The sequence below is a fragment of the Chiloscyllium punctatum genome, chromosome 45 (assembly GCF_047496795.1).
Source record: "Chiloscyllium punctatum isolate Juve2018m chromosome 45, sChiPun1.3, whole genome shotgun sequence".
Lineage (NCBI taxonomy): Eukaryota > Metazoa > Chordata > Chondrichthyes > Orectolobiformes > Hemiscylliidae > Chiloscyllium > Chiloscyllium punctatum.
This window is the reverse complement of record NC_092783.1, coordinates 8,165,937-8,179,052: the sequence shown is the minus strand read 5'-3', so window position 1 is coordinate 8,179,052 and position 13,116 is coordinate 8,165,937. Positions and strand designations below refer to the sequence as shown.

The following is a 13,116-nucleotide window of genomic DNA, read 5'->3' as shown; positions in this document are numbered from 1 at the left end:
ACGGCCCCTCATTAAATTAGCCAAACTGTAGTTGCCTCACAGATTGGGGGGAGTAGACCTTCCGGACATTAAAAATTACCAATTAAGTTTGCTTTTGACCTACGTAAGTGATTGGGTTTATGGGGACCCTCTTTCAATATGGCTAGATATCGAAGTCTCCCAGGTAAAAACAATGACTGCAGATGCTGAAAACCAAATACTGGGTTAGTGGTGCTGGAAGAGCACAGCAGTTCAGGCAGCATTTTGCCCGAAACGTCGATTTCGCTGCTCGTTGGATGCTGCCTGAACTGCTGTGCTCTTCCAGCACCACTAATCCAGTAATCGAAGTCTCCCAGGCAAGGTGCCCCCTTACCAGTTTGCTGTTTTTGGACAAAGTGAGGACAGTTAGGGAATATTGCCATAACCCAATAGTCATCAATACTGTTAAAGCATGGAGGGCAATTCGGCAGAGGGAAGGTAATATTGGCAAAACATCTTTGTTTACACCTTTCGTGGGTATGCCACATTTTCAACCAGGTTTGATAGATTCAGGATTTAAACACTGGACAGCTAGGGGTATATCTTGCATGGGTGATTTATTTGAGGGAGATGTAATGATGTCCTTTGATCAGTTAGTACGGAAGTACGAGTTACCTAATAGAGACCTCTTTCGTTTTTTTCAAGTTAGGGATTTTATTCAAAAAAGGACCACACATTTGACTGATCCCTACAAATCTGACATAGAAAGAGGGGTACTAAGGGCTGAGAGTGTACACTCTGTCAGTACTCTATATCACCAATTGAGGGGTGCCACCTCAGATTGAGTCTGATCGACTCTGCAAGATGTGGGAAAGAGAGCTGGGTGTTGAAGTTTCTTCAGAGGCATGGGAGGATATTTGGGAGAATACAAGGAAGATATCAATTTGCAATAGGACCCATGCTTTACAGTTGAAGATTTTCCACAGGGTCCACTTAGCCCCAGACCATTTGACAAAATTTAAATCAGGGGTATCTTCAGCATTTCCCAGGTGCAAGGTCTGTACGGGTACTCTTACCCATTGTCTTTGGTCTTGTGACAGGCTTCAAACATATTGGAGCGCTGTGGTGGGTGCAAAGGAGAGGATTTTAGGTGTAGGGGTGGAGAAGGACCCTATTTAGCTCCATTTGGGCCTACCCATTGTATTTCCTGCAGACTCGCATAAGGCAAAACTTTTTAATATTCTTACATTCTGTGCAAGGAAGAATATCTTGCTAGGTTGGATATCAGAAAACCCCCCCAGGCCTGTTGGGTTGGCGGAAGATTGTTATGGAGCATATTCCCCTGGATTCTCTCACAAATATGGTACACCACAAAACGGAGAATTTTTACAAGACATGGCAACCCTTTTTGAAATACCTGGACACAGATTTATCTGCTACACTAACAAGGGCTTTTATAAAGCCGTAACGATTGTGTTTCATGAGTCCAATATCCAGGGAGGAGGAACTGTGAATGTACGAGTGTTTTGTTTGGCTGGGCTGAGTTATTACTATTTATTTGTTTGCTGTTAGGTATTTATTTAGTTAGTTAAATAGCTAGTTTAGGTTTTTTTAAAATTTTATACTTCTCTATATATGTTTATACATTCGTATAGGAGGGTGGGTTGGGGATTTTTTTTATTATTTGTGTTTAGTTTTGTACTATTTTTGTACTGTTTTGAATTGCATTGTTTTGTATTTGTTGTAATATTTAAAAATCTATTTTTTCTTAATAAAAATATATTATAAAAAAAAGAACGGCGAGGCACTCATTGATTGGAACACGTGCAACCAGGGTTTGTGGAAATAAAAACACTGAGCAAAAGCCATTCATAAAAATCATTCAGAGGATCTTTGGGCCTCTCAGTGAATCAGAAATGTTTCTGCAAAAACGCAACTTTTAAACTTCATATAAACGTTGCGACAATCATTCAAAATTCATGCCTTTCATCAATGAATATCTTAGTCACACAAAGATAAAACTGAGTCATTTTACAACTGCTCATCCGATTAATGAACTACTGAGGGAGAAGAAATTTAACCACCTGGTATAATGATTAGGTCTGCAACATGTTTGATAGTATATCTGCTTGAAGTACAGAGAATGTTGGTTAAATTCAAAACTTGGTTAAAATTCAGGTATAAATACAATCAGAAAATGTTTCTCGCAGAGAAGAGGTCTTTTAACCCATTGAATCTATGCTGGTACTTTAAGAGCAACTCGGTCCCACAATCTCACCTTTTCTTCAGAACACTGCACAAATGTTTTTCTCCATAGATAATATTTCAATTCCTGTTTGAAACTAACTGAATCTATTGCAACCACATCCTCAGGCAGTAGCACATTCCAGATCCTAACTATTTGTTGAAAAATAAAAGTCTTTCCTTGTTGTTAGTTGCTTTCATATACAACACACTTCATTCTCTTATAGAAAACTATTATCACAAACAAGTTGTCTAAAATATTTATTTAGATTTACCTGGAGGCAGCTGCAGTGTCTAAGAGAGGACAAAAAGGGCCCCTGACAGTGGCACATACAGCTCTCCCTCCCACCGGATTCCACCTGTAGGTTCAACATGGAAGCTGGCTCAGTTTCTACCCTGTCATCATAAAATGGAATGAGCTCCCTATCTGGCAACTGAATCTTACTTACAGCACACGAATGAGGTCCAAGCTGAAAGTGGTTCCAGACACTGTTGCTGGATAAATGCGCTAGATTTCTATTGTTCCTGGGCTTTCTGATAAACAAATACCAACCTTTTCTCCTTAACGTGTTAAAGTCCTAATAGTTATAAGCATTGCCAGAAGAGGAGAGAAGTTGGAGCTTTTTGTTTTACAGTCCTCAGGACTTTGGTACATGAAACAGATTTGAGAAAAGAGACACCAATTGATGAACATGCTTCGGCGGGGGGAGGGGGGGGGGGGGGGAACGGGGTTGGTGGGGGGGGGGGGGGGTAGGGGAGGGGGTTGATGGTGTCATTGCCTGTGCCATCATTGGCATGGAATTGCCCCCACCTCCAAATCTGTTTCCAGGTCCCGATCAGTGCAAAACAAGAAAACTTCAACTTCTTGTCTCTCATTACTCAAATTTAAAGTTCTGGATGACACAACTGGTCAATTATTTCATTCCAGTTTTGGGCAGATGTTCAAGATTGGAAGCAGCGAGGATTGGTTTATCAGGCATGGGAGAATCCTCAGTTCAGTAATTACTCTGCCCCGAGATTACTGATGAAAGGTTTGCACGGTAGTTAAGTGCAGTTCAAATGGTCTCCCCACTTGAGTTTGGGGGAGGGCAGAACAATAGCCTTGTTTACTCTAACAGGAAAACTTCTGTATGAGGAAGGACGAGTTCAACATTAGAGCCAATCTGCTTCAGGAAAGTTGAAGGCAGAATAAGGGAGGTGAAAAACTCTTGAACAACAATCACATTATTAACACACAGCTTGAGTCAAATATGAAAAACTCAAATTTACAATTCAAAAATAATGAGACTGGTGAACTCTTTCCATAATTTTCCTTCCATAAAGTACACAACAACTTGTAATACTAGTAAAAGGATTTTCTCACTATCTGCTCAGTAGAGCAAACAAAACAAATTTTAACCTTATCTCTCAAGTTTTGTAAGAACAAACCAGTGCCGCTGTGGAAATGTGCCAATTTTTTGGTCATCTGTTATAATATTAAATTACAAAGAATTGTACAGCGCAATACACAGAACATGTTTTGATGAATGGATTCAACAGTTTTCAATGAGGAAACCCTAGAAGCATTCTGAGACAAGCCATTATAGTCCCAAGCCCTGGAATTTTTAAACAAAAGTCAAGCAGAACATTTAAGTTATCTTACCTGAAATTGAAATGCATTGTCCGGCTCATCTTCACTAAAGGGCTGTGAATCATGCTCTCAATAACAACGCAATACTTTCTTCAGTTTCAGTTGGAACACATAATGATATTCATTAACGAGCACAGAGTTAGGCCTAATCACATCCATTCAACTGTTTCACAATCAGAAAATGAGCCACATGGGGAAGTGCAACTTGAGCTGCTCCCAGTCACTCCCTTTGATAGCTTTCAGCTGCAGTCTTAAATTCAAAACAGCAGACTGACCAATAAATTTTCCATCCACCCTTGTGGATAAACGCATCGCTGTTCAACCACGAACAATGTATTTATGGTTCTGTTTTTTTTTGCTTAGTTAAGCCAGGTCTTCAATTTGGAATAAATGATTCGAACAAAATTCTTCCACCAATGAAGTAACCCCTCTGTTTGCCTGAGACAACTGTGTTAATTGAATCAATGTGGTTTATCTGGGAGCACAATCCCACCCCTGACCAGCAAACACACATTTTCCTGGATTCTTTTACTTCAACCGAAACAATATTAATCTTTTTAACCACAACCTGTTGCTGCTTTTTGAGCCAAAGCACACTTATTAGAAAACCAAAAGGGACAAAAAGAGAAAGTCTTCAGTAATGAATAAGAAAAAGGGTTTGAAATGGAAAATACAAACACTATCTGCTCCAAAATGGAAATTTAGATTATCTTTATTATTTGCAGTGACTTTTTAAGTAGCTTATTGCATTGAGGGAACTGATCGCAATGCCACAAATAACATAACCAACTTCTCTAAATATTTGACTCTTTTACACTCGTCATTTGTCTATCTCATTTATGTACTGTTTCGAGAACATACTGACCACGTAGGTGAACACTGCAATTGTTCTGCACTGTTTTCTCCCATTATCTGATAGCCATCGGAGAAACTTAACAGCAAAAAAGCAATCCACAACAATGAATTAAAAATAAGGGGGAAGAAAATATGAGCAGGCAGTAAACAGTAAAGTAAGAAAGGAGAGTTGATTAATGAATGTAATAAAAATGGACAAAAATGAATGAAACCCCAATGTTTGAAAGAAAGAGAAAGGGCTAAAAAGGTGAACAATTGATGAGAACCATATTTAAACATACATGATCAAAGGGAAAGTTATAATGGTGGACTTTGCCTTTACCATAGTTATTGCCACTTCATTAAGAACTTTTTTATGACATATTACAACTGACAATCTTTTGATCTTACATCCAAGTCCTAATCAGAATTAGCAATGCATTGATTAAAAAAAATTGAATGCCTGTCGGCAGTCAGAATAAAGGGATGTCACAAATAGTTATTTTTAAAAACTGAAATATTTAAATGAAAAATGTTAAATTTTCCATTTTGAGCTGAAATTAAATGTTGCCCCGAATAGCTGTTATTGCTATCTATCTAAGTTTATTCCAAAATAAATTGCAACTTATCATTCCATAGCTAACTCTGATTATGCTAAGATGTAGCGATGTTTTTAAAGTCTTTTAAAAGTGATTTGCAAGATGTTGTTTAATTTTAAGCAATAATTCCAATTTTAGTTCAAAATACTTGTCAAAGGAAATTAATATTAATTCGCAATTAACATTATAACTGTTAAGTATGTTCTGAAGTACTGCACATACAATTTTTAAACATTGCATGGGCAAACTTTATTGCACATCAGCTGTTAATGTGGCACAAGACAAAAGGATATTAGATTACCATTTATCAGTTGGGTGCATGACAACTAAAACTGTTTCTTGAGGAAACATTAAGTTTTGAAATGAATACTTCTTTCCCTAAAACTGACAGGAAAATAATCCATGACTTGAACAAATTAGCTGCAGTTTACCTGTATTACATTCAGTGATTTGTATATAAATATCATGAATATATATAAATGGATGCAATTATTTCAAAGTGTATTTTCAAACAGCGTCTTGGAGAGTTTGAATAATTTTACTCAACTGAATAAATATCTTAGTGCTGCTTATCTGAAATAGGCAATATGTTATGTCCCAGCTCGAGATAGTAAAGGAGTGGAGTTGAAATATTAAATTCAGTATTTTTACAAAGCAGTGAACTGGCAATTACAAACAGTCTCACTGCTAAGAGCAGCGTAACAGTAAAAATAAAATTCTATCCTCCATCAAATATTGATACGGTAGTAAATGGTGCAAAGTGAGCAATCTGCAGACCATGTCCAGTTCAATTTGGAAACGGTTATTTGAGAAGTGGAAATGCCAAATAATTTCTCTTAATACCAGTGGTAAAATTAATTGCCTGGCTAATCCTTTTTTTTGCAAACACGTGTAAGAATTACATAAACAATATCAAATGCAATTGCGCTGTTGACCCCGTAACAGGAATAATACTGATCCTCTCCCTTTACAAAAAATAAGTTATCTAAACACTCCCTGTAAAGTGACTGCTTTTTATATTTCTTGTGTTAACTCTCACCCTTCCCCTCTGGCTGGGTATTTGGATCTTTTCCATATGAAAGCATGGTAACTTTTTATATTGTCATGTCCAAACTGGTTAAATATAATGCAGCCGCAGTGACGCATATATAATTAACACTATACTACTCATGATTGCCCGTGTAGTAACAAAATAATTTATTTCTGGAAACATTTTGAGTTACAGCTCTCCCACAGAGCACTTCCCGTTGGTTACACATGGCCCACAAACTAAATAGATACTACTGAAATCCAAATGCTGAAAGATGTGTTCAATTTTATATTAGACTATTACATTGAATGGCAACTGTACTGATGAATTACTGTGGTGCATTATAATGTAATATATCCAACATTTCATACCGACATTTTCTTATTTTCCAGAGGATTTTATGACCAATATATGCCTGTGATTGGTGTTAGGGAATTCATTCTCCAAATTTCAATTCTAAATGCCACCAAGGCATCTTTTGTTTCAACACTAGGGAATTGTACAGTGGTGAGCCAACTGGCTGGGATCCATATGAATGTATCTGCAGCTGTTCACCCACAAATGTACATCAGTTAAACGTTTCTTAACCCTTTGAGAACTACAGTGGTTTTACATAATGTTGGTGCACTGTGGAAAGGCCGTAAGACCATAAGATATGGGAGCAGAAATTTGGCCTTACAGCCCATCGAGTCTGCTCTGCCATTCAATCATGGCTGATAAGTGTCTCAACCCTATTCTCCCTCTTTATCCCATAACCCTTAATCCCCTTGATACTTAAGAACCAATCTATCTCCGTCTTAAATATCATCTGCAAACTTAGCCAGAATGCCCTCAGTTCCTTCATCTAGATCGTTAATGTATCAAGTGAAAACATAGAACATAGAACGTTACAGTGCAGTACAGGCCCTTTGGCCCTCAATGTTGCATTGACCTGTGAAAATAATCTGATGCCCATTTAACCTACACTGTTCCATTATTATCTATTTGTATGTCCAATGCCCATTTGAATGTCCTTAAAGTTGGCGAGTCTACTACTGTTGCAGGCAGACCGTTCCACACCCCTACTACTCTCTGAATGAAGAAACTACCCAAAACAGTCTTAAATCTATCACCCCTTAATTTAAAGCTATGACTCCTTGTGTTAGCCTTCACCATCTGAAGAAAAGGTCTCTCACTGTCCACCCTATCTAACCCTCTGATTATCTTGGACGTCTTGAATAGGCTACCTCTCAACCTTCTTATGTCCAATGAAAACAGCTTCAGTTCCCTCAGCCTTTCCTTGTAAGTCCTTCCTTCTATCTCCTCTGAACCCTTTCCAAAGCTTCCACATCCTTCTTATAATGCAGTGACCAGAACTGCACGCAATACTTCAGGTACGGCCTTACCAGTGTCTTGTACAGTTGAAGCATGACCTCGTGGCTCCTCAAATCAATCCCCCGACAAATTAATGCCAATACACTATATGCCTTCTGAACAACCCCATCAACCTGCATGGCAACGTTCAGGGATTTATGCACCAGGACAGAGAGATCTCTATTCATCGACACTACCAAGAATTTTACCATTAGCCCAGTACTCTGCATCCCTGTTATTTCTTCCAAAGTGAACTACCTCATGCTTTTCCACATTAAACTCCATTTGCCACTTTGCAGCCCAGCTCTGCATCTTTTAATGTCCCTCTGTAACCCACAACATCCTTCAGCACAATCCACAACTCTGCCTATCTTAGTGTCATCCGCAAATGTACTAACCCATCCTTCTATGCCCACATCCAGATCATTTATAAAGATGACAAACAGCAGTGACCCAAAACAGATCCTTGTGGCACACCACTGGTAACTGAGCTCCAGGATGAACATTTCCCATCCATCACCACCTTCTGTCTTCTTTCAGCTAGCCAATTTCTGATCCAAAACGCAAAATCACCTTCAATCCAGAAACTCTGTATTTTATGCAATAGCCTACCATGTGGAACCTTATCGAATTCCTTACTGAAGTCCATATACACCACGTCAACCACTTTACCTTCATCCACCTGTTTTGTCACCTTCTTGAAGAACTCAATAAGACCAGCAAGACATGATCTACCCTTCACAAAACTGTCTATCAAAACTTACTATCCCTAATCAAATTATTCCTTTCCAGATGATTATAAATCCGATATCTTATAACCTTTTCCAACACCTTACCCACAACCAAAGCAAGGCTCACTGGCCTATAATTACCAGGGTTATCCCAACTCCCCTTCTTAAACAAGGGAACAACATTTGCTATCCTCCAGTCTTCTGGCCCTACTCCTTTCAACAATGATGACATAAAGATAAAAGCCAAAGGCGCTGCAATCTCCTCCCTGGCTTCCCAGAGAATCAGAGGATAAATCCCATCTAAACTACTTGAACTATAGTATTCCCAGTCAATATTGGGGCAGTTAAAGTCCCCCATAACAAATACCCTGTTACTCTCACTCCTATTGAGAATCATCTTTGCTATCCTTTCCTCTACATCCCTAGAACTATTCGGAGGCCCATAGAAAACTTCCAACAGGGTGACCTCTGCTTTCCTGTTTCTAATCTCAGCCCAAACTACCTCAGTGGAGGAGTCCTCAAACATTCTCTCAGCTGCTGTAACACTACCCTTGATTAACAATGCCACATCCCCTCTTTTACCATCATGTCTGTTCTTGCTGAAACATCTAAATCCCAGAGTCTGCAACAATAAATCCCAGGTACCAACTCATGCTGCAAGTTCATCCACCTTATTCCAGATGCTCTTGACATTGAAGTACACACATTTCAAATCAACATCCTGACTGCCAGTGCCCTCTCGCGACCTTGTAAACCTATCCCTGACCTTACTACTCTCAACCACCTGTACAGTGGAACTACAATTCAGTTTCCCATCTCCCCGCTGCATTAGTTTAAACAAGAGCATTAGTAAACTCGCCCCTCAGGATATTGGTACCCCTCTGGTTAAGATGAAGACTATCCTGTTTGTAGAGGTCCCACCTACCCCAGAAAGAGCTCCAATTATCCAAGAATCCAAAACCCTCCCTCCTGCACCATCCCTGCAGCCACGAGTTCAGCTTCACTCTCTCCCTGTTCCTCGCTTCACTAGCACATGGCACAGGTAACAAACCAGAGATAACAACTCTGTTTGTTATAGCTCTAAGTTTACAACCTAGCTCCCTGAATTTCTGCCCAAGATCCCCACTTTTCTTCCTACCATATGCGGTTGGTGCCTATGTGGACCACAACTTGGGGCTGCTCCCCCTCCCCCTCAAAGATCTGAAAACACGATCAGAAACATCACTAGCCCTGGCACCTAGGAGGCAACACACTAATTGTGAATCTCACTCGTTCCCACAAAACCTCCTATCTGTTCCCCTGACTATACAGTCTCCAATGGCTAAAGCTCTGCTCCTCTTTCCCCCTCACCTCTGAGCAGCAGGGACAGACTCTGTGACAGAGGCCTGTGCCCCATTGATTATCCCTGGTAAGTCACACCCCCCCCCCCATAGTATCCAAAATGGTATATTTGTTGTTGAGGGAAACCACCACAGGAGATCCCTGCACAGCCTGCCGGTTCCCTTTCCTATCCCTGATGGTAACCCATCTACCTTCTTCACGTGGCTGTGGAGTACCTACCTCCCTGTAACTCCTCTCAATAACTCCTCCCGAAGGATCTGAGTCCATCAGCTCCAGCTCCAGTTCCCTGACACGGTTTTCGAGGAGCTGGAGTTGAGTGCACTTCCCACAAATGAAGTCAGCAGGGACACCAGAGGTGACCCTTACCTCCCACATACCTCAGGAGGAACATTCAACTGGCTTAACCTCCATTCTCACTATGCTAAATTCCCAAATAAACTGCTGAGAAAATGAAACATGAGAAATTGAAAAGTTGTGGTCCCAACACAGTCTTAGGGAACACCACTTGGCACTGGCTGTCATCTAATTCTGCACTGTGTCCGAAATTAGTAACTTCTGCCATTTCAGTTCTAAATCATAGAATTATAGAATCCCTACAGTATGGAAGCAGGCTATTTGACCCATTGAGTCCATATTAACCCTCCAAAGAACATCCCACCCAGACCCATCCCCCAACGCTGTTCTGAAACTCTGAATTTCCCAGGGCTAATCCACTTAGCCTACATATCCCTGGATGAAATGAGCCTTCTTGGCACGATGGCACAGTGGTTAGCACTACTGCCTCACAGAGCCAGAACCTGGGTTCAATTCCCGCCTCAGGCGACTGACTGTGTGGAGTTTGCACATTCTCCCAGTGTCTGCGTGGGTTTCCTCCGGGTGCTCTGGTTTTCTCCCACAGTCCAAAAATGTGCAGATTAGGTGAATTGGCCATGCTAAATTGCCCGTAGTGTTAGGTGCAGGGGTAAATGTAGGGGAATGGGTCTGGGTGGGTTGCGCTTCGGCGGGTCGGTGTGGACTTGTTGGGCCGAAGGGCCTGTTTCCACACTGTAAGTAAGTAATCTCATTTCTCCATCGCCAAACCCTTATCATCAGATGCCTGGAGGAAGAACGCTTCATATTCTGTGTTGGGACCCTGCAACCACATGGGATCAATGTGGATTTCACCAATTTTCTCATTTCCCCTCCCCCCATTGTATCCCAGTCCCAAGTCTCCCAACTCAGCCCCACCATCCTGACCTGTCCGTCACCTTTCCCATCTGTCGGCTCCACCCTTCTCTCCAACCTACCACCTTCTCCCTCACCTTCATCTACCTATCACATTCTCAGCTACCTTCCCCCCATAACCGCACCCCCGTCCCACTTCTCTCAGCACCCCAGTCCACAAGCCTCATTCCTGATGAAGGGTTTATGCTTGAAACATTGATCCTCCTGCTCCTTGGACGCTGCCTGACCTGCTGTGCTTTTCCAGCACTACACTCTTGACTCTGATGTACAGCATCGGCAGTGCTCATTTTCTCCTACACAATTTAGCATGGTCAATCTGCTTAACCTGAACATCTGTGGACTGTGGGAGGAAATTGGAGCACCCAAAGGAAATCCATGCTGACATGGGGATAACGTGCAATCTCCACCTAGACAGTTGCCAGAGACTGGAATTGAATCCGGGTCTCTGGCACTGTGAGCCACCGTACCACCCAAATATTTCAAGAATATTCCCAATACTGATATTTTGGACTAAAAATACATATTAATGTAATCAATTATGCTGTAAATGCTTGGTGTTTTCTAGGTTACAATATTCACTGAACTCAACTAGTGTCAAGCAATATTGTACCAAATGACAGAACATTAAAGAATATTCTTTTGTGAAATTGAATTTTTTTTTAATATTCATGTTTAACACACCGTCCTGGCTTGGAAATACATTGCTACTCCGTTATTGCTTCTGAGACTAAATCCTTGAACTCCCAGCACTACCAGCATTGTGAATATGATTATACCCAAGGACTGCAGTCGTTCAAGTCAGGAGCTCATGACCACTTCTCATCAATTAGTAGGAAAAGACTACAAATGCTGGCCTTGTCAATGATGCTCACATCCCACAAATGAATTAACAACCTAATCCTTGTTTATAAAAACAATGAGCAGTGTTCTTTGGTGTTGATCCAAAGGACAGTATTTAAAGAGTGTAACTACAATTTGTCGACATATTATGCATCTGTAAAATGAGTTTCACATGCAATGCACACTGACTTAATCAATCAAGCAACTTATTAATTACTATTTGTTTGTTAGACATCTCTATTCAGCACAGCCCAATATCAAACCTACACAATATATTCTCAATACGATTTGTCACACTCCGAATTGGACAATAATGCTGATATCCAGTAAGTGAGCAGGAACATATGGCTGCATTTTTAAATAGATAGTGAATTTGTAATTATGGTCTTGTCAGACATTCCTCATGTCAACTTATATCAACTATACTTTCAGCACCTAACTGCTGTTCTTTCAGCACCCAATTTCCATCAACCTGAAAGTAATGCACTTAAATTGGTGGAACAATGCAAATGTCTGAGCAATTTCAATCATCCTTGTGATTGCCTTAGTTCTGAAATTTGCTTTCTGATCTTGTTAAGTACAAAAGATTTCTTGACTGTGACCATCCTCATAGAGATTGAATGCTTTTAAAAAGAATGAATCACGAATTTCCAGTTCATGGTTGAAAGGACAACACAACAAGTTTTATGTTTCAAAGATTTTACTGTAACACCAAACTGAAGGAACTATCGATTAAACATTATTTTTGAAGGCTGCTTTACATCAAACCACAGAACAGAACTTTTCCCTTCTTAATTTCAACAGACCAAAAAAAATCTTGAAGGTATGCTTTATATTTTCCTTGAAGTAGATTTTCAATTTTCCCAGAATCAGTCCAAAATGATTCTTAGCACTCCAGGGATTAAATATGATCGTTTCCTTTCCCAGCTTGATTTTTTTTTAAACTCTAGAGCTTTCTTTCATGATGGAAGTTTTCCAGATTTCTTCCAGTAGTTATCACCAGGCAAATCTTCAAACTTCATTATGACATCTCAGTATGTGCAATTTTCCTTCGTGAACCACAGAAATATTCAGCATTTAGCTGACAAACTGTGTACAGGAGTTATCAGGGATACCTCAGGTATCCTTCCCCTCTCAAAAACCATTTCAACAGCATTGTGAATCACATGGGCCTGATATCCATATAAAAAAGAGAAAGTAAGGACTGTAGATGCTGGAGATCAAAGTCAAGTATGTGGTGCTGGAAAATAACATCCAAGGAGCAGGATGATGCCTGGCCTGCTGTGTTTTTCCAGCACCACACTCTCATCCCATATAAAAGTGCTAATTTCC

At 40.3% G+C, this 13,116-nt stretch overlaps 1 protein-coding gene across 8 annotated transcripts in view; it reads right to left on the bottom strand.

Annotated features, from left to right (window-relative positions):
- The window catches only part of LOC140467146 (neuron navigator 1-like), a 641,282-nt gene that overhangs the window by 237,206 nt on the left and 390,960 nt on the right, over positions 1-13,116 (bottom strand). Inside the window, exon 1 of one of the 8 annotated variants that reach the window (XM_072563235.1) lies at positions 3,845-4,108. The exons of the other annotated variants lie outside the window; for them this stretch is intronic. Within the exon in view, the coding sequence (XP_072419336.1) occupies positions 3,845-3,897 (53 nt within the window). The 5' untranslated portion in view covers positions 3,898-4,108. Of the gene's footprint in view, positions 1-3,844; positions 4,109-13,116 lie in introns of those variants that run through there. 8 annotated transcript variants of the gene reach the window in all.